We start from the raw sequence: 21,432 nt of genomic DNA, 5'->3' as shown, positions 1-21,432 counted from the left end.
TTCTAACAGACACACTGCAAGAGTCTGTCCTGAAGCTGACACCAAAAAAGGCTCATGAGTTACTATTACTGCAGTCAGGAAAACCCTGTTGGTAACAAACATCTGTTGACCTAATGACCTGGATGATAAGCGAAGGTGCAAAATCCTTAAAGGTCAGACTCTACAGACAAAGTGACTTCGCCATGAGCAAATCGCTAAAGACTCTCAGAGTGTCACTGAATGATGAGTGGTTGGAAGGAAAAGGAGTTATCGTTCAAGCCCATAGATACTGCCAAAGATACACTTTTTAATGTCTCAAACACAGGGGCAAAGAAAAAGTCAGGCTAATATTGTTGGAAAGGAGGGAGCTGATGGAAGTAGCTAGCACTGATCAAACTCCAATGCTTCAGGAGACTACTTTCTTTTGTGAAGGGTGCATTTAGAAATTACATGTACAATACATGTACATGTAGGAGGGAGGGAGCTAAGATGGCGGAGGAGTAGGACGGGGAGAACACTTTCTCCCCCACAAATTTATCAAAAGAACATTTAAACGCCGAGTAAATTCCACAAAACAACTTCTGAATGCTGGCAGAGGACATCAGGCACCCAGAAAAGCAACCCAAGTCTTCGAAAGGAGGTAGGAAAAAATATAAAAGACAAAAAAAGACACAAAAGAGAGAGGGACAGAATTCTATCCCGGGAAGGGAGTCTTAAAAAGAGAGAAGTTTCCAAACACCAGGAAATCTCCTCACTGCCGAATCTGTGCCAAGCCTTGGAAGCACAGAGGGCAACATAACATGGAGGAAAAATAAATAATTAAAGCCTGCAGATTGCGAGCCCTATGGTAACTCCCCCAGCAGAGAAGCAGCGCAGATGTCTGCACATGCCACTAGCAAGCAGGGGCTGGGCAGGGAGGCATGGCACAGGCTGCATCGCTTAGACTAAGGATCTGGCCTGAATACCCCAAGCACTATATAAGCAGAATAATTTGGGCTAGCAAACCAGACTGTGGGATATCTACCACGTGAAAAGCCAGCCCTAACCTAAGACACCGCCAGGCCCATGCACAGAACAAAGGACTGAACAGAGATAGCCGGCTGCAGACCATCCCCCTCTCGTGACAAGCAGCCAGAGCCAGAAGGGGGCAATCGCAGCCCCAGAGAGACATTATCTATAAAACTGTAAACAGGCTTTTTTGCTAACTAAAACTTCTTGGGGGTCTGGACGGTCAACATCCGCCTGAGAAGGTGCACTGGTTGTACACCTAGATAACCAAGCAGCGGGGAGGCGATAAGTTGCAGCAATCGCGCTCGCCAAACACCTCATCACCTGAGCTGCTCGGACCTGGGAAGGGCACAAAACGCAGGCCCAACTGAGTCTGCGCCTCTGAGGACTACCGGAGTGCCTGAACCTGAGCGGCTTGGACCCGGGAGGTGCAAGCAGCCCAGGGCCGGCCGTGGATGGTTCCCAGCAGAGCAACCTAGACCCTGAGCAGTGTGGGCAGGGAGGCTACACGCGCCGTGAGTGGGGGCAGACCCAGTGTGGCTGAGGCACTGCGAGCACACTCTAGTGTTATTTGTTTGCAGGATCCCACCCCCCCCCCCCGCCACCCCACAGCATGACTGAACAAGTGAACCTAAAAAAAAAAAAGTGTCCACCACTGTCCCCTTTGTGTCAGGGCAGAAACCAGACACTGAAGAGACCAGCAAACAGAAGAAGCAATAACAGAGGGAACCGCCTTGGAAGCTACAGGCAATAGATTAAACCCTGTGGTTAGTACTGACTACATAGGAAGGGGCCTATAGATCTTGAAAAATATAAGTCAGACCAAGGAACTAGCCAAAAATGAACTGACCCCACAATACTCACAGCAATACCAGAGAAAGTCCTAGATATATTTTTAGTATTTTTACGATCATTCTTTCTTTTTTTTTTTTTAATTTAAAAAAAAAAATTTAAGTCCTCTATTATTCCTTTAATTTTCACTTTTATAATCTACTATTATTTTGCAAAAAAAAAAAAAGACCATTTTTTTAAAGCAAACTTCATATATATATATATATTTTATAATTTTTGTGATCTTGTTTTTGTTTTTGTTTTTTCTTCTACTTTTATATAACATTTTATATCTGAAATTCCAAACTCTACTCTAGATTTTTAATTTATGCTTTTTGGTATTTGTTATCAATTTTGTACCTATATTTTCTTTATAATTTTTGAGACTTTGTTTTTGTTTGTTTTTTTTTTTTTCTCTCTCTTTCTTTTTCTTCTTCTTTTTTTTTTAACATTGTATTTTTGAAATTCCAAGCTCTACTCTAGATGTTTAACTTTTGCTTTTTGGTATTTGTTATCAGTTTTGTACCTATATTTTCTTTATAATTTTTGCGACTTTGTTTGGCTTTCTTTGTTTGTTTGTTTGTTTCTCTCTTTCTTTTCCTTCTTCTTCTTCTTTTTTTTTATTATTAGACATTTGAGTGTGTACCTCTCTGGGGGTATAAAGCAATATTACATTGAAGTTTTTTTTTTTTATTTAATTTTATTTTTTTTAATTTTTTTTAAATTTTATTTTATTTTTAAACTTTACAAAATTGTATTAGTTTTGCCAAATATCGAAATGAATCCGCCACAGGTATACCTGTGCTTCCATCCTGAACCCTCCTCCCTCCTCCCTCCCCCACCCTCCCTCCAGGTCGTCCCAGTGCACCAGCCCCAAGCATCCAGTACTGTGCATCGAACCTGGACTGGCGACTCATTTCATACATGATATTATACATATTTCAATGCTATTCTGCCAAATCTTCCCACCCTCTCCCTCTCCCACAGAGTCCATAAGACTGATCTATACATCAGTGTCTCTTTTGCAGTCTCGTACACAGGGTTATTGTTACCATCTTTCTAAATTCCATATATATGTGTTAGTATACTGTATTGGTGTTTTTCTTTCTGGCTTTCTTCACTCTGTATAATAGGCTCCAGTTTCATCCACTTCATTAGAACTGATTCAAATGTATTCTTTTTAATGGCTGAGTAATACTCCATTGTGTATATGTACCACAGCTTTTTTATCCATTCATCTGCTGATGGGCATCTAGGTTGCTTCCATGTCCTGGCTATTATAAACAGTGCTGCGATGAACATTGGGGTACACGTGTCTCTTTAACATTGTATTTTTGAAATTTCAAACTCTATTCTAGATTTTTAATTTTTGCTTTTATGTATTTGTTACCAATTTTGTACCTTTAAGAACCCAATCTTCAATACCCATTTTTCACTAGGGAGTGAGATTACTGGCTTGACTGCTCTCTCTCCCTTTGGACTCTCCTTTTTCTCCACCAGGTCGCCTATGTCTCCTCCCTAACCCCTCTCGACTCTACCCAACTCTGTGAATTTCTGTGTGTTCACTTAGGGAACTGATTACTGGCTGGATCTGTCTCCCTCCTTTTCATTCCCCACTTTTATCCTCCTGGCCACCTCTGTCTCCTTCCTCCTTTTTCTCTTCTCTGTATAACTCTGTGAACATCTCTGAGCAGTCCAATTGTGGAGTGCACATAAGGAAGTGATTACTGGCTAGCCCACTCTCTCCTCTATTGATTCCACCTCGTCTCATTCGGGTCACCTCTAACTCCCTCCTCCCTCTTCTCTTCTCCATGTAAGGCTGTGAACCTCTCTGAGTGACCTTCAGGGTGGAGAAATGTTTCATCTTTAATGTAGATGTTTTATCAATGGTGCTGTATAGAAGGAGAAGTTTTGAAACTACTGTAAAAATAAGACCAATAACTGGAAGCAGGAGGCTTAAGTCCAAACCCTGACTCCAGGGAACTCCTGACTCCAGGGATCATAAATTGACAGGAGCTCATCAAATGGCTCCATACATACACTGAAACCAAACACCACACAAGGGCCAACAAGTTCCAGGGCAAGACATACCAAGCAAATTCTCCAGCAACACAGGAACACAGCCCTGAGCTCCAAGACACAGGCTGCCCAAAGTCACCCCAAAACCATAGACATCTCATAACTAATTAGTGGACACTTCATTGTACTCCAGAGAGAAGAAATCCAGCTCCACCCACCAGAACACTGACACAAGCTTCCCTAACCAAGAAACCTTGACAAGCCACCTGTACAAACCCACACACAGTGAGGAAATGCCACAATAAAGAGAACTCCACAAACTGCCAGAATACAGAAAGGACACCCCAAACTCAGCAATTTAAACAAGATGAAGAGACAGAGGAATACCCAGCAGATAAAGGAACAGGATAAATGCCCACCAAACCAAACAAAAGAAGAAGAGATAGGGAATCTACCTGATAAAGAATTCCGAATAATGATAGTGAAATTGATCCAAAATCTTGAAATCAAAATGAAATCACAGATAAATAGCCTGGAGACAAGGATTGAGAAGATGCAAGAAAGGTTTAACAAGGACCTCGAAGAAATAAAAAAGAGTCAGTATACAATGAATAATGCAAAAAAATGAAATCAAAAACACTCTGGAGGCAAGAAATAGTAGAATAACAGAGGCAGAAGATAGGATTAGTGAATTAGAAGATAGAATGGTAGAAATAAATGAAGGAGAGAGGAAAAAAGAAAAACGAATTAAAAGAAATGAGGACAATCTCAGAGACCTCCAGGACAATATTAAATGCTACAACATTTGAATCATAGGGGTCCCAGAAGAAGAAGACAAAAAGAAAGACCATGAGAAAATACTTGAGGAGATAATAGTTGAAAACCTCCCTAAAATGGGGAAGGAAATAATCACTCAAGTCCAAGAAACACAGAGAGTCCCAAACAGGATAAACCCAAGGCGAAACACCCCAAGACACATATTAATCAAATTAACAAAGATCAAACACAAAGAACAAATATTAAAAGCAGCAAGGGGAAAACAACAAATAACACACAAGGGAATTCCCATAAGGATAACAGCTGATCTTTCAACAGAAATTCTTCAAGCCAGGAGGGAATGGCAGGACATACTTAAGTGATGAAAGAAATAACTTACAGCCCAGATCTCATTCAATATGAAGGAGAAATCAAAAGCTTTACAGACAAGCAAAAGCTGTGAGAATTCAGCACCACCAAACCAGCTCTCCAACAAATACTAAAGGATATTCTCTAGACAGGAAACACAAAAACGGTGTATAAATTCAAACCAAAAACAATAAAGTAAATGGCAACGGGATCATACTTATCAGTAATTACCTTAAATGTAAATGGGTTGAATGCCCCAACCAAAAGACAAAGACTGGCTGAATGGATACAAAAACAAGACCCCTACATATGTTGTCTACAAGAGACCCACCTCAAAACAGGGGACACATACAGACTGAAAGTGAAGGGCTGGAAAAAGATTTTCCATGCAAATAGGGACCAAAAGAAAGCAGGAGTAGCAATACTCATATCAGATAAAATAGACTTTAAAACAAAGGCTGTGAAAAGAGACAAAGTCAGTCACTACATAATGATCAAAGGATCAATTCAAGAAGAAGATATAACAATTATAAATATATATGCACCCAATATGGGAGCACCACAATATGTAAGACAAATGCTAACAAGTATGAAAGGAGAAATTGACAATAACACAATAATAGTGGGAGACGTTAATACCCCTTTCACACCTATGGATAGATCAACTAAACAGAAAATTAACAAGGAAACACAAACTTTAAACGATACAATAGGCCAGTTAGACCTAATTGATATCTATAAGACATTTCATCCCAAAACAATGAATTTCACCTTTTTCTCAAGTGCACATGGAACCTTCTCCAGGATAGATCACATCCTAGGGCATAAATCTAGCCTTGGTAAATTCAAAAAATTTGAAATCATTCCAAGCATCTTTTCTGACCACAATGCAGTAAGATTAGATCTCAATTACAGGAGAAAAACTATTAAAAATTCCAACATATGGAGGCTGAACAACACGCTGCTGAATAACCAACAAATCACAGAAGAAATCAAAAAAGAAATCAAAATTTAAATAGAAACGAATGAACATGAAAACACAACAACCCAAAACCTGTTGGACACTGTAAAAGCAGTCCTAAGGGGAAAGTTCATAGCAACAGAGGCATACCTCAAGAAACAAGAAAAAAGTCAAATAAATAACCTAACTCTACACCTAAAGCAACTAGAAAAGGAAGAAATGAAGAACCCCAGGGTTAGTAAAAGGAAAGAAATCTTAAAAATTAGGGCAGAAATAAATGCAAAAGAAACAAAAGAGACCATAGCAAAAATCAACAAAGCCAAAAGCTGGTTCTTTGAAAGGATAAATAAAATTGACAAACCATTAGCCAGACTCATCAAGAAACAAAGGGAGAAAAATCAAATCAATAAAATTAGAAATGAAAACGGAGAGATCACAACAGACAACAAAGAAATACAAAGGATCATAAGAGACTACTATCAACAATTATATGCCAATAAAATGGACAACGTGGAAGAAATGGACAAATTCTTAGAAAAGTACAACTTTCCAAAACTCGACCAGGAAGAAATAGAAAATCTTAACAGACCCATCGCAAGCACGGAAATTGAAACTGTAATCAAAAATCTTCCAGCAAACAAAAGCCCAGGTCCAGACAGCTTCACAGCTGAATTCTACCAAAAATTGAGAGAAGAGCTAACACCTATCCTACTCAAATTCTTCCAGAAAATTGAAGAGGAAAGTAAACTTCCAAATTCATTCTATGAGGCCACCATCACCCTAATACCAAAACCTGACGAAGAACCCACAAAAAAAGAAAACTACAGGCCAATATCACTGATGGAAATAGATGCAAAAATTCTTAACAAAATTTTAGCAATCAGAATCCAACAACACATTAAAAAGATCATACACCATGACCAAGTGGGCTTTATCCCAGGGATGCAAGGATTCTTCAATATCCACAAATCAATCAATGTAATACACCACATTAACAAATTGAAAAATAAAAACCATATGATTATCTCAATAGATGCAGAGAAAGCCTTTGGCAAAATTCAACATCCATTTATGATAAAAACTCTCCAGAAAGCAGGAATAGAAGGAACATACCTCAACATAATAAAAGCTATATATGACAAACCCATAGCAAACATTATCCTTAGTGGTGAAAAATTGAAAGCATTTCCTCTAAAGTCAGGAATAAGACAAGGGTGTCCACTTTCACCATTACTATTCAACATAGTTCTGGAAGTTTTGACCATAGCAATCAGAGCAGAAAGAGAAATAAAAGGAATCCAAATTGGAAAAGAAGAAGTAAAACTCCCACTGTTTGCAGATGACATGATCCTCTACATAGAAAACCCTAAAGACTCCACCAGAAAATTACTAGAACTAATCAATGATTATAGTAAAGTTGCAGGATATAAAGCCAACACACAGAAATCCTTTGCATTCCTATACACTAATAATGAGAAAACTGAAAGAGAAATTAAGGAAACAATTCCATTCACCATTGCAACGGAAAGAATAAAATACTTAGGAATATATCTACCTAAAGAAACTAAAGACCTATATATAGAAAACTATAAAACACTGGTGAAAGAAATCAAAGAGGACACTAATAGATGGAGAAATATACCATGTTCACGGATTGGAAGAATCAATATAGTGAAAATGAGTGTACTACCCAAAGCAATTTACAGATTCAATGCAATCTCTATCAAGCTACCAATGGTATTCTTCACAGAGCTAGAACAAATAATTTCACAATTTGTATGGAAATACAAAAAACCTCGAATAGCAAAGCTATCTTGAGAAAGAAGAATGGAACTGGAGGAATCAACCTACTGACTTCAAGCTCTACTACAAAGCCACAGTCATCAAGACAGTATGGTACTGGCACAAAGACAGAAATATTGATCAAAGGAACAAACTAGAAAGCCCAGAGATAAATCCATGCACATATGGACACCTTATCTTTGACAAAGGAGGCAAGAATATACAATGGATTAAAGACAATCTCTTTAACAAGTGGTGCTGGGAAAACTGGTCAACCACTTGTAAAAGAATGAAACTAGAGCACTTTCTAACACCATACACAAAAATAAACTCAAAATGGATTAAAGATCTCAACATAAGACCAGAAACTATAAAACTCCTAGAGGAGAACATAGGCAAAACACTCTCCAACATACATCACAGCAGGATCCTCTATGACCCACCTCCCAGAATATTGGAAATAAAAGCAAAAATAAACAAATGGGACCTAATTAACCTTAAAAGCTTCTGCACATCAAAGGAAACTATTAGCAAGGTGAAAAGGCAGCCTTCAGAATGGGAGAAAATAATAGCAAATGAAGCAACCGACAAACAACTAATCTCAAAAATATACAAGCAACTCCTACAGCTCAACTCTAGAAAAATAAATGACCCAATCCAAAAATGGGCCAAAGATCTAAATAGACATTTCTCCAAAGAAGACATACAGATGGCTAACAAACACATGAAAAGATGCTCAACATCACTCATTATCAGAGAAATGCAAATCAAAACCACTATGAGATACCATTTCACACCAGTCAGAATGGCTGCTATCCAAAAGTCTACAAATAATAAATGCTGGAGAGGGTGTGGAGAAAAGGGAACCCTCTTACACTGTTGGTGGGAATGCAAACTAGTACAGCCACTATGGAGAACAGTGTGGAGATTCCTTAAAAAACTGGAAATAGAACTGCCTCATGATCCAGCAATCCCACTGCTGGGCATACACACTGAGGAAACCAGAAGGGAAAGAGACACGTGTACCCCAATGTTCATCGCAGCACTGTTTATAATAGCCAGGACATGGAAACAACCTAGATGTCCATCAGCTGATGAATGGATAAGAAAGCTGTGGTACATATACACAATGGAGTATTACTCAGCCATTGGAGAGAATACATTTGAATCAGTTCTAATGAGGTGGATGAAACTGGAGCCTATTGTGCAGAGTGAAGTAAGCCAGAAGGACAAACACCAATACAGTATACTAACGCATATATATGGAATTTAGAAAGATGGTAACGATAACCCTGTATACGAGACAGCAAAAGAGACACTGATGTATAGAACAGGCTTATGGACTCTGTGGGAGAGGGAGAGGGTGGGAAGATTTGGGAGAATGGCATTGAAACATGTGAAATGTCATGTATGAAACGAGATGCCAGTCCAGGTTCAATGCACGATGCTGGATGCTTGGGGCTGATGCACTGGGACGACCCAGAGGGATGGTATGGGGAGGGAGGAGGGAGGAGGGTTCAGGATGGGGAACACACGTATAATTTTTTTAAATTAAAATTGAAAAAAAAAATGGTAACAATAACCCTGTGTACGAGACAGCAAAAGAGACACTGATGTATAGAACAGTCTTTTGGACTCTGTGGGAGAGGGTAAGGGTGGGATGATTTGGGAGAATGGCATTGAAATACGTATAATATCATATATGGAATGAGTCACCAGTCCAGGTTCGATGCATGATACTGGATGCTTGGGGCTGGTGCACTGGGACGACCCAGAGGGATGGTATGGGGAGGGAGGAGGGAGAAGTGTTCAGGATGGGGAACACATGTATACCTGTGGCGGATTCATTTTGATATTTGGCAAAACAAATACAATATTATAAAGTTTAAAAATAAAATAAAATTTAAAAAAAAAGAAATTACATGTATTCACTCCATCGTTATTCATCAAGGATTGGATCAGAATCTCAAGGGAATATTTCTAAATACACACGTCCAAGCGTTCCTCGATTTACTCAGTCAAAATTTACAGGGAACACCCTAGGCTTATACATTTTTAAAATAAGTTTTCCCAAATAATTGTGATTCACCAGCAGAATATAGCTGAGAATTAGTGCAGCAACCACTCGTCTCATCTCTTACTCACACAGCTAATTCCTTCTCTTACATGAAGGTTTGAATAAAAAAGAAAAGTCTAAGAGGCAAGAGTCATCAAAGCTGCAATTTTTTAAGGTTTCCTGGGTAAACAGTGGTAGAACAGGGACTAGTAAACCCAAAAGGCAACCTGATCTCATTATTTATAAACCACTTACTTCCTTCCCATCAAGACATTCTAGATTGGAGAGCAGAGTCTAGACTCTTATCTAAGTGGATGTTTCTGCCAGAATAGGATATTAGCAGGTAGTTATTTGCTCTTCCCTCTTAATTCACACTTAATCACCACCTGTTGACTGTCAGTCTGGTTTCATCAGAGTCTTCTTAAAACTGACACCTAGGCAAGTTTACAGTTCACTCACAATCTTTTTCAAAATGACAACTATTATCCCTGAAAACTGAAAAGCATATAAGAAATATATAAACTGAAGGGAATAAAAAGCACAAACCAAAATCTCGGGACTTCCGTGGTGGTCCTGTGACTGGGTCTCAGTGCTCCCAGGAAAGAGGGCCTGGGTTCGACCCCTGGTCAGGAAACTATATCCTACATGCTGAAAGGAAGCCCAGATCAGCCAAATAAATAAATATTAAAATAAATAAATCCTCGTCTTGGCATTTCCCAACTGACAAAATTCCAGCTTGACTTGCATTTTTCACTTGCTTGCTCCTTTTCCTTTCCTTTTACCCTCTTAAGACTTGGACAATGAGAGAGAAACTGTGCTTATATAAACCAATTTTCATAAAATGGGAATTTGTGAACAGCAGCAAGATTTCTAATATGTTGTAAAATGCTTTCTTTATGTTTGAATTTTAAGACAAAGTCTACTGAGGCAAATTTTGCTTTACTGTGTTATTTTAGACTGATTACAAAAAAAAAAAAAAACTTAAGTGGGGGAAAATATTTGGAAAATGTTTTACCTTTAACAGGACTTCCCTGGTGGCTCAGATGGTAAAGTGTCTGCCTACAATGCGGGAGACCCGGGTTCAATCCCTGGGTTGGGAAGATCCCCTGGAGAAGGAAATGGCAACCCACTCCAGTATTCTTGCCTGGAAAATCCCATGGATGGAGGAGCCTGGTTGGCTACTGTACATGGGGTTGCAAAGAGTCGGACACGACTGAGCAACTTCACTATTTTACCTTTAACAAGTGCAGTGTTACAACGAGTAACAACCATAAACACATAAAGGAATGCTTTACTCTCTAATCCTTGAGAAATATCATGATTTAAAGTGAAATCGTAGACAATTTGGTTCCTTCAAAATACTTTCACTCAGGGAAGGCTGGAGCTTCCAAAGATGGAAAACTGAGCCCACCTGTGAGAGTGGAGGGAGTTCCTGGCGGGGCTGCAGCTGCAGGACTTCACGTGTGTCCTGGAGAAAGCAGGAGGTGTGGCTTCGCCATCACCAGCTTCACATGCACAGCTGCAACCCCACCAAGGAGCTCCTGGGGCTGAGCGTGGGAGACCCCGAGGTGTACATCGCAAACCAACCAGTCACCAGCACAAGTGAACGCCCTTGCTGGGAGTCAAACATGACCTGACCCTCTTGGCCAGATCTCAGAACCGGGGTCCTGCAGGGCTCAGGGGTCCAGGCCTGCTGCCTCCCAGGCCCATTTGCACTCACCCGGCTCCCCCTCATGGGCATTGGGTCTCCTTCCTCCTCCCACCCACTCCCAGGGGCACCCATTCCCTGAGCCCCTGGAAGCAGCCACTCCTCACATCACTTCATTCCCCCCCAGGCCTTCATCATTTGTGGGCTCTGAGCCTACCACCCACTCCCAGGCACTTTCTGATGAGAAATCTTCCTTCTGGGATAGATGGTTGGCTGGGAGACAGAGCTTTGCCCTCTCTGTGGGCTCCAACATTTTTCCCCACCCCCTGCAGTGGCTTTGGAGTTGTTTCCATGGTAACAGGGCTTGATGGACACTATTCAGTTTACCTATTTACATAGTTAGAAATAAAACACTTCTAGTTTAAAAAAAATGCTTTGCAGAATGCCGAGCGGAGGAGGCAGGAACCCGTAGGCAAGCAGGAGCTGGGTGGGGACCATGGCCGGGATCACCACCATCGAGGCGGTGAAGCGCAAGATCCAAGTTCTGCAGCAGCAGGCCGATGATGCACAGGAGAGGGCCGAGCGCCTCCAGCGGGAAGTGGAGGGAGAAAGACGGGCCCGAGAACAGGCTGAGGCTGAGGTGGCCTCCTTGAACCGTAGGATCCAGCTGGTCGAAGAGGAGCTGGACCGAGCTCAAGAGCGCCTGGCCACTGCCCTGCAAAAGCTGGAGGAAGCTGAGAAAGCTGCTGATGAGAGTGAGAGAGGTATGAAGGTTATTGAAAACCGAGCCTTAAAAGATGAAGAAAAAATGGAACTCCAGGAAATCCAACTCAAAGAAGCTAAGCACATTGCAGAAGAGGCAGACAGGAAGTATGAAGAGGTGGCTCGCAAGTTGGTGATTATTGAGGGAGACTTGGAGCGCACAGAGGAGCGAGCCGAGCTGGCAGAGTCCCGTTGCCGAGAGATGAATGAGCAAATCAAACTGATGGACCAGAACCTGAAGTGTCTGAGTGCTGCTGAAGAAAAGTACTCTCAAAAAGAAGACAAATATAAGGAAGAGATAAAGATTCTTACCGATAAACACAAGGAGGCAGAGACCCGTGCTGAATTTGCTGAGAGATCGGTAGCCAAGCTGGAAAAGACAATTGATGATTTGGAAGATAAACTGAAATGCACCAAAGAGGAGCACCTCTGTACACAGAGGATGCTGGACCAGACTCTGCTTGACCTGAATGAGATGTAGAGCACCCCAGCCCCGCCCTGCCGCTGCTCCTCCCTCTCACCCCGACTCCGATGGGGCCAGCCTGCCCGAAGCTGACCTTTATTTAAACTGAGGGCTGATCTTTAACTGGAAGGCTGCTTTCTCCTTTCGCCACCTCTCCCACCCCCCTACTCCTGTGTCCTTTTCGCCAAACTGTCTCTGCCTCTCCCCAGAGATTCCAGTTGGGCTAGAGGCTGAGCACCTTTGGGAACAACGTTTAACGGAATGTGAGCACAATGCAAAGTGTCTTTAAAAGCATGTTGTGATGTACACATTTTGTAATTACCTTTTTTGTTGTTGATGTAACAACCATTTGTAAAAAAACATTCCAGATAATTCCGTAGTTCTGAAGCAGCAGTCTAATCTCTTTCTCACTTTTGGAAGGTAACATTTCAGCTTAATGCATATTGCCTTCTCCAGAGAGAAAGGGAAAAGGTTTGGGCCTCCCTTACTGAGAGCCTAGCAGTCCAGAGAAAGGCTCCATTTGAGGAAACCTCATTGCCCTGTAAAAAGTACCTGCCAAACCAGAAAGATCATTCCAGGAGGAGTTACCAAAAAAAAAAAAAAGTGCTGTTCAGGTTTTCAGCTTTACAGTATCTTTGGACAACCTTTTTTTTTTTTTCATCAGAAGCGACCAAACAATTAAGATGGTGAAACCTCTGAGGCCAAATCCTTGTCCTAGCTCTACCCTGTTCCCAACTGCTCACAGAATGGATCATGTGCCTCTTATGTTGAAGTGACCACTTATTTGCTCTCCTGCCTCCTTGAAAGAAAGGAAAGAAAATTATGTTTTGCCACTGATTTAGCCATATGAATCTCATCTCATCATCCTTTTCTGGGTCTGAAGCTGCTGTCTCTAAAAGTGCCATCTCATTGTGCTTTGTATCGGTTAGTGCTGGAGAAATCTTGAAAAGCATATGTACAAAACTTTTAAAATTTTATATTATTTTGGAACTTTGCTTCTTTGGGGTTGAGGCACACTGGTCACCCCTCTGCCTGTAAGAGCTCTCTACAGTCTGTGGGCTAGCAGTGTGCTGATCTTTTAAAGTTTCTTTCCCTACCCAATCCCCCTTTTTTGATGAGGTTTCAGTGAGGTCTGTTAGGTGTGCATCCTGCAGCTTAATTGGCTTAAAATGTTCTCTCCTTTGGTGTCTCTTTGGGGACCAACTGGGAGAAAAAAAAACCCAATAGTGTAACCGTTTTGATACTGAAAATTGATAAATGTCTTTTTGAAATAAAGAACCAATACCTCCAAAAAAAAAAATGCTTTGCAAATATTTTGTAAATAAAGTTAGTTGAGATATACCTTGTTCCTGGCTTCTATATTGGTGTTGCAGGAAAGCAGCTTTGCTGCAAGTGATATATTCTGGCAAAAGACAGCGTAGTGGAGAGCAGTGTTCCCACAGACGTCCATGACATTTGGGTCAGCACCATGCTCCAGCAGAAGAGTCGCACACTCCTCTTCTTGGCATTCTATGGCCTGTCAGTGTTGCACCAAGAAACAGAGTGTAAATTCTAGGAATTCAAAGTAAACAGTCCACAAGCTTCACCAGTTTGCTACAATTAATGAGATGAATTCACTTTTAGTGTCAGTAGTTAAATCACATCCACCTCGTGTGGACACGGTTCACTGCCCCGTACCTTCATCAGTGCTGTCCTGTTTTCATTGTCACATAGGTTATGCAGGCATTTTCTCTCCAGGAGCAGAGTGACCACTGCTGAATGGCCATTGGCACAGGCCACGTGGAGGGCAGTCTTATGAAAGCAAGAGGAGTTTTCAGGAAACTTTAGTGTTACTGTTTCAAAACAAACAATTGTTCCTGTGATTGAAAACATTCAATAGCATGCTATTCCTATGGCTCTAAAACAAATATTTTGTTTCCTTCTGGAGAAAGAACATTATATATTAGCATTAGCTCTTCTTAACACAATAATGAAAGAACAATTTACTTGAATAGAATGACCATGACCTTGAGATTCAGCTCAACTTGGGTTTGAATTTGACTTTCACTCTGTCACTTAGCTGTCGCTCAGCCTCTCTGTGCCTCTCACAGGACAGCACTGCGATGCTTAAATGAGATTCATGCAAAGAGTTTACAACCATTCCTAGCACAGGTAACAGCTCAGTACCTGTTAGGTAATATAATCATACTTATTACTATTACTACTATTTTACAAGGACAACATCTCAATGAAGTCAAAGGATATCATACCTCCTTTGCAGATACATTTTGAGGATTAGAGACAACACTGTGCTTCAATGATTCTAATACCTTCATTTTCTGACATTTTAACGTCTCTGACATTGGAATGAAATTTGTAATTTACAATATCTGTACAACTATAATTGGTAGCATTTTTGTTTGCTCATTTCTCATTTTTCCTGTTGATCTAATTACCATAAGGTCTTTTTGTCTAAGGTTGCTTCTTTTTAATTAAAATACAGATGATGCACATTACTTATTATTATATGTTACAGGTACACAACATAGTGATTCACAATTTTTATAGGTCATACTCCATTTAAAGTTATTATATGATATTTGCTATATTCCCCATGTTGTACAATACATCCCAGTAGCTGGCAAGATTTTAGTTCCCCCACCAGGTATCGAACTCTGGGCCCACAGCAGTGAGTCTTAACCACTGGATGACCAAGGAACTTCCTAGATTCCCTTGACTTCTGAAAAGGCTGAAAGTCGTCAGAAAATATCAATCCTCAAAAAAATTCTAAATAAAAATTGGAAGTGAGAAATCATTTTTATCCATGCCACATTCCTATTAGTGCCAAAAAGACAAGCCTTGTCTGCTAATCCGACTTGCCTATGGACACCTTGATCTATAGAGAGTTTTAAATTTTTTATGTTGTTAAAATGTTAAATCAACATCCAGATTTTCTTTTTTTTTTCCTTTTCTTTTTTTTTTTTTTTTTTTTGATGCCGAAATCCAGGAAACTCCAGAATTCTTACTTTTGAAATCATTCTTAGAAAGGTCTTTGGGGTGGGAGGGAGGCTCACAAAGAAGGGAATATATGTATACTGACAACGGATTTATGATGTTACACAGCAGAAAACAACACAACATTGTAAAGCAATTATTCTCCAATTAAAAAAATTAAGGTTAAGAAACAGTAGAAATAGGAAAAACAGAACGTCTCTGTCAGCAGATAAAATTGTATAAATAGGAATCTGAGTTTTATTCTGGTACTTTTCTCACTGTGCATATTTGAAATGTTTGATCCATACTCTATCTGAAACTTTTTGGTGAAATAAAAATTGAGTTACTTTTCTCTTTTACCAGGTTATTTCTCCACCATCTACACACAGTTTATCATTTCTAATTGAAAAAGTCATCATTTTCAAGTTCTAAAGTTTTACATACATTTGGGTGTTTGGGCATTCTGTTCCATTCATTTATCTATCTTTTCAGTTGTTAATAAACAAACACTTTATAGGCACTTATAGCACATTTTGACATCTAGAAGGGCAAATCTTCCTCTACTATACAAAACTTTTAATTTCATCACAACAATTAAAGACAGCATATGTAACCCAAAATCTTTAAAACCATGAAATGTTGATTTGCTTTAAATATAGAAAGACCTTACATCCTAAGAAAATGTCTTCCTATTCAAGGACACAGCCAGCTTCCTACTTCAAAGCTGTCTTCTACGGTCCTTCAGCAAAGAACACATATACCTAAGTGTACACTAATATAAAATGGATATTGAATTGTATCTGAAGAATTTTTAATCCAGAAGTTGATTTGGCATGGGAATTACTTTGCCCAACTATGCAGTTTTCTGTAATATATAACCTTATGGTATAAAAAATGTATACATTAAAAATAAGATATTGACAACATCAGAAATCTGGCCACTGCCATGATCCACAACAGATGATCCATGAAGAAGTGCTTTCATAAATCGCATGAGAAAAAATGTGAGAGCCAGAATGTTCAGAAGATTTCTTGAAGGCTATGTAACTTGAGAACTGTTACTCATGAGTACACCATGCTAACCCATGCAAAGAAAAAGTAGGAGGAAGAAAGGAAAAACAGATGCTATTCATGTTTCATTTCATTTCTGTGATTAACAACATTCAGGTAATGACTTCAAAACTATCAGTAAAGCTGTATAAGGGGAATTATAAGTGGGTCCAAAACCAGCGAAGGCTTTTTGCTGCCTATAAAGTCTGTGGGGTGCTGGATCCCAGGAAGGTATCCAGCAGCCTTGGAAGGGAAACTCACAGGAGGGATCTCTGCCAGGCCCTTCCACCCTGCTTACCTGTTCATCTTGTCCCTGTCGTTCAGGTCATTTTTTCCAAACAACAGAACATGCTGCACTTTGGCTATGTTACCCACAATGGCAGCTTTGTGGATCTTTCTGAGGTCTTTGTCTCAGATGAGGTTCCCGGGCTGGACGTTGATTCCATGATCTCTGTCTCTCACCGGGTTGATGGAGGAGCCAAAGGTTGGCACACCCTTCTTACTCCTGAAGCCAAAAATCTTCTTCATCACAGAGCCTACAGACTCCAAACACACCTCACCTCTCCCTCGGCTCTTCACAGCCCCCTAAACCCAACACGAGCACTACAGGTAAGCCAGAGCCATCCCACCACAACCTCCCAGCTGGGAAGCTCAACAGTTTGGAATCTTTCATCGCAGAATGATCGTTGCTAAGCAACACCTCTAAACACATTGCCCATGCTCACAGAGGCCTGGCGTGCCAGCCCAGTGCTCATATGCAAGAACTGTAAGTTCATTTCCTGAAAGAAACAAACAATATCAATAAACCCTTACCTAAATTAAGAAGGAAAGAGAGGAAACTGAAATACAGAAATGAAAGTGACATTATAACTGTATAACTGTCAAAATAACTATAGTATCCAAAGCAATCTACAGATTCAGTGGAATTTCTATCAAATTATCAATGGCATTTTTCACACCACTAGAACAAAAATTTTTACAGTGTGTATGGAAATGAAAGACCCCAAATAGACAAAGCAATCTTGAGAATGAAAAGCTCGATGCTTGGGGCTAGTGCACTGGGACGACCCAAAGGGATGGTATGGGGAGGGAGGAGGGTTCAGGATGGGGAGCACATGTATACCTGTGATGGATTCATTTTGATATTGGGTAAAACTAATACAATTATGTAAAGTTTAAAAATAAAATAAAAAATTAAAAAAAGAAAAGCAAGAGCCGACAGAATCAGGTACCCTGACTTCAGACTACTCTGCAAGCTTCAGTAATCAAAACACAGTACTAGCACAAAAACAGAAACATATTGAATGGTCAATGGAACAAGAAGAAAGTCCAGAGAGAAACCTACTTACCTGTGGTCAATTAATCTAGGATAAAGGAAGCAGGACTATACAAAGGAGAGAAGACAGCCCCTTCAATAAGTGGTGCTGAGAAAACTCAACAGCTACATGTATAAGAAGGAAATTAGAACACTCCCTAACATCATACACAAAAATAAACTCAAAATGGACTAAACACCTAAGTATAAGACAGGTCCTGTAAAACTCAGAGGAGAATATAGGCAGAACACACTCTGACATAAATTACAGCAGGATCTTTTTTCATCCACCTCTTAGAGTAATGAAAATAAAAACAGAAATAAGCAAATGGGATATAATTCAACTTAAAAGCTTTTGCACAGTGCAGGAAATCATAAACAAGACAGACGACAACCCACAGAATATTTGCAAGTGATGCAATTGACAAGGGATTAATCTCCAACATATTCAAACAGCTCAGATAGCTCAATATCAAAAAGCAAACAACCTGGTCAAAAAATGAGTATAAGATCTAAATACACATTTCTGTAAGGAACACCTACAGACGACCAAAAAGCACATGAGGGATGCTCAGAAAGGATGCTCCATATCACTAATTACTATAGAAATGCGGAAATACTATAATAACATATCATTTCACACCAATCAAAATAGCCACCATCAAAAAATATACAAACAATAAATGATGGAGAGAGTGTGGAGAAAAAGGAATCCTTCTACACTGCTTATGGAATGCAACTAGGTACACCCACTGTAGAAAACTCTATAAAGATTGCTATAAAAAACTAAATATAGAGTTGCCATATGATTCAGCAATCTCAGTCCTGGGCATATATTTGGAGAAAACCATAATTCAAAAAGGTACATGCACCCCAATGTTCACTGCAGAACTATTTGCAATAGCCAAGACACTGAAGCAACCTAAATGTCCATCAACAGAAGAATGGAAAAGAAGATGAGGTACACACACACACACACACACACACACACACACACACACAGACACACAGAAAATGGAATATTAGTTGGCCATAAAAAGAAATAATGGCATTTGCAGCAACACAGATGGATCTCAAAATTACAATACTAAGTGAAGTAACTCAGACAGAGAAAAACAAGTATCACATCACTTCCATGTGGAATTTAATAAAAATAAACTTATTTACACAACAGAAACCAACTCAAAATATCTCAAAATCAAATTATGATTATGAAAGGGGAAACATGAGGGGAAGGACAAATTAGGAGATTGGGAATAACATATATACACTATTTTCTAGTAGTCATGTATGGATATGAGAGTTGTACAATAAAGAAGGCTAACTGCCGAAGAACTAATGCTTTTGAACTCTGGTGTTGGAAGTAGACTCTTGAGAGTCCTTGGGCTGCAAGGAGATTAAACCAGTCAATCCTAAAGGAGATCAATCCTGAATATCCCTTGGAAGGACTGATGTTGAGGCTGAAGCCCCAGTACTTTAACCACTTGATGGGAAGAGCTGACTCATCAGAAAAGACCCTTATGCTGGGAAAGATGGAAGGCAGGAGGAGAAAGGGGACAACAGAGGATGAGAGGGTTGGATAACATCACCAAATCAATGGGCATGAATTTGAGCTAACCCCACAAGATAGTGGAGGACAGAGGAGGCTGGAGGGTTCCAGTCCACTGGTCGCAGAGTTGGACACAACTGAGTGACTAACATTTTCACTTTGAATATAGAAAACTTAACAGTGCTGGTTTTTAAATCGCTTAAGTTAGCTGCAGAGAAAATACTTAGTATCAAAAGTACTTAATACTACTGTTTAAAAGTAGTATTCATACTACTTAAAAATAGTATTTTTTAAATACCATATAAATTTTCAACACACAAAAATATTTCCCTTTAATAAAGATTTTCTCATCATGTTTAATGAGAAACAACTAAAATGTCATGGAAACAGTCCAGAAGGGAAATTTTTACTATTTATCTTTCAGATCATATATTTTTTCCTTCAAAATCTGTACATATTCTTGTGATGTTTTCAAAAGCAGGTCCTGAGACAGATTTGACCCATCTGTAGCTCCTAGAGGAGACAATCCATAGGACTCAGATTCAAATTCAGCAGCAGCTGGAAAGAAAAAGAATTACATTCTTTATTTAAAATACTTGAGTTAACTCAGTATTAGGAAAAACAAACAAAAAAAAAAAACCTGAGATATTTCTAAGTGCTCTGAAAAATGAAACATATCTATAAATGACAGAAAACAAAATACAAGATTACAATTATATAATCAACCCATGGTCCCACATGTGGCTGAGTATCAGAGCTTCTGGCTTTCTCATTCTTCAATCATTTGCTCAATAACTATCTGCTAAGGTGCTGTGACAAACACTGGAATTACAAAATGAATGTGACACAGTCACCCTGAGAAATGATAATGCCATAAACTGTAAAAATAGATGAACAGACAAGTTCTATATGGAGTCATAAATACTAAGACAGGTATACAAGATGGCACAAGGAACACTCAGAAGGGACAGCCGGCTTTGTGTCAATACTACCACCTTTTTGGTGGAGGTGCTATGGAAGTAGCTACCTGAAGGACAGGTAAAAGTATGAGTCAGAGGGGAGAAGCACGTACAAAGACCAGAGGTGAGGAAACAAATCTGTGGGATCCTATACAGTCTGGCTGGTTAGATGCACAGCTAAGGGGCAGAGTAAGGTGCTAAAGAGATAAGGCCAAGTACTTTGGAAGGACCCAAATTGATGCAGGTGTTTGGAGCTTTTCCTGAGGGCAAGAGATAAACTAGTGACAAAGTCAATGACACAGAAATTATAAAGTCACCCACCAAGTGACAGCTATGCAAACATGACTGCTTGAGTCTGGGTGTTCTAGCCTTAACCACTACCAGTCACTTGAGACATTGATGAACTCCATGCTTTCTGAGAATGGTGTCAGGGTGCAGATGGGCAGTTCCACAGTGATGGCAGTAATAGAGAAAGGATACAGCCAGAAATAATAGAATAATAATAATAGAAATACATAGACCTTTTGAGATTTGTTTTTAAACTATGGAACATGATGAATAAATGAGGAAGAAGAATATTTTTGACTATGACTGCTCATGCTTTCACATTTTTCATTAGCTATGTATAAGAAAAAAATATTTAACATAGCATCTTTTATCCAAACAATGGAAAGAGATGCCATTTATTGTTTACAGTGTATTTCAGAAATCAATATCTAAATTTAATTCATACATTTTGGCAACATACCTTCTCTTAGTTCTCTAGTTATACTCCTGTCCAACTCCTGCCACATCTGACATAAGTCAAATATTATTTATCTTTAAGTTAAGCAAGAGATATTATCATAGGAATGTTATACAGCTTAATAAATGTGACATTTAAATAATACTTTTAGAGACTAGACCTAACTTGAAGATTACTTAAGTAGAAAAATAATCACATAAATAAAAG

The 21,432-nt window shown here is 39.5% G+C and overlaps 2 protein-coding genes and 1 pseudogene across 4 annotated transcripts in view; 1 reads left to right on the top strand and 2 right to left on the bottom strand.

The window, feature by feature from the left end:
* The window catches only part of LOC147342666 (uncharacterized), a 195,514-nt gene extending 178,329 nt beyond the window's left edge, over positions 1–17,185 (bottom strand). Inside the window, exons 1-3 of the mRNA XM_086384141.1 lie at positions 17,120–17,185; positions 14,312–14,425; positions 13,977–14,150 (exon numbers count right to left, since the gene is read on the bottom strand). Coding sequence (XP_086240267.1) covers positions 13,977–14,150; positions 14,312–14,425; positions 17,120–17,185 — 354 coding nt within the window. The remainder of the gene's footprint in view (positions 1–13,976; positions 14,151–14,311; positions 14,426–17,119) is intronic.
* LOC147342667 (tropomyosin alpha-3 chain-like) lies at positions 9,167–13,934 on the top strand. Of its 2 annotated transcripts, XM_086384035.1 has the most exons (2): positions 11,862–12,037; positions 12,172–13,934. In XM_086384035.1, the coding sequence occupies exons 1-2, from the start codon at positions 11,970–11,972 to the stop codon at positions 12,650–12,652; spliced, it is 549 nt and encodes a 182-aa protein (XP_086240161.1). In that variant the 5' UTR covers positions 11,862–11,969; the 3' UTR covers positions 12,653–13,934. The 2 variants fall into 2 exon arrangements, with proteins under 2 accessions (XP_086240160.1, XP_086240161.1); XM_086384034.1 differs by having other exon boundaries at positions 9,167–13,934.
* A 2,733-nt stretch (positions 17,186–19,918) lies between the features above and the next one.
* Positions 19,919–21,432, bottom strand: part of LOC147342664 (ankyrin repeat domain-containing protein 26-like) — a 71,669-nt pseudogene continuing 70,155 nt past the window's right edge. The window contains exons 18-19 of the transcript XR_015157743.1: positions 21,229–21,274; positions 19,919–20,079 (exon numbers count right to left, since the gene is read on the bottom strand). The product of XR_015157743.1 is annotated as an ankyrin repeat domain-containing protein 26-like (transcript). The remainder of the gene's footprint in view (positions 20,080–21,228; positions 21,275–21,432) is intronic.

Source organism: Bos grunniens, chromosome 29 (assembly GCF_055505025.1).
Source record: "Bos grunniens cultivar Pamir isolate PY7600 chromosome 29, Bosgru_T2T1.0, whole genome shotgun sequence".
In the NCBI taxonomy this organism is placed as follows: Eukaryota; Metazoa; Chordata; class Mammalia; order Artiodactyla; family Bovidae; genus Bos; species Bos grunniens.
The sequence above is the reverse complement of the archived record's forward strand: the minus strand, read 5'-3'. Positions and strand labels throughout refer to the sequence as shown.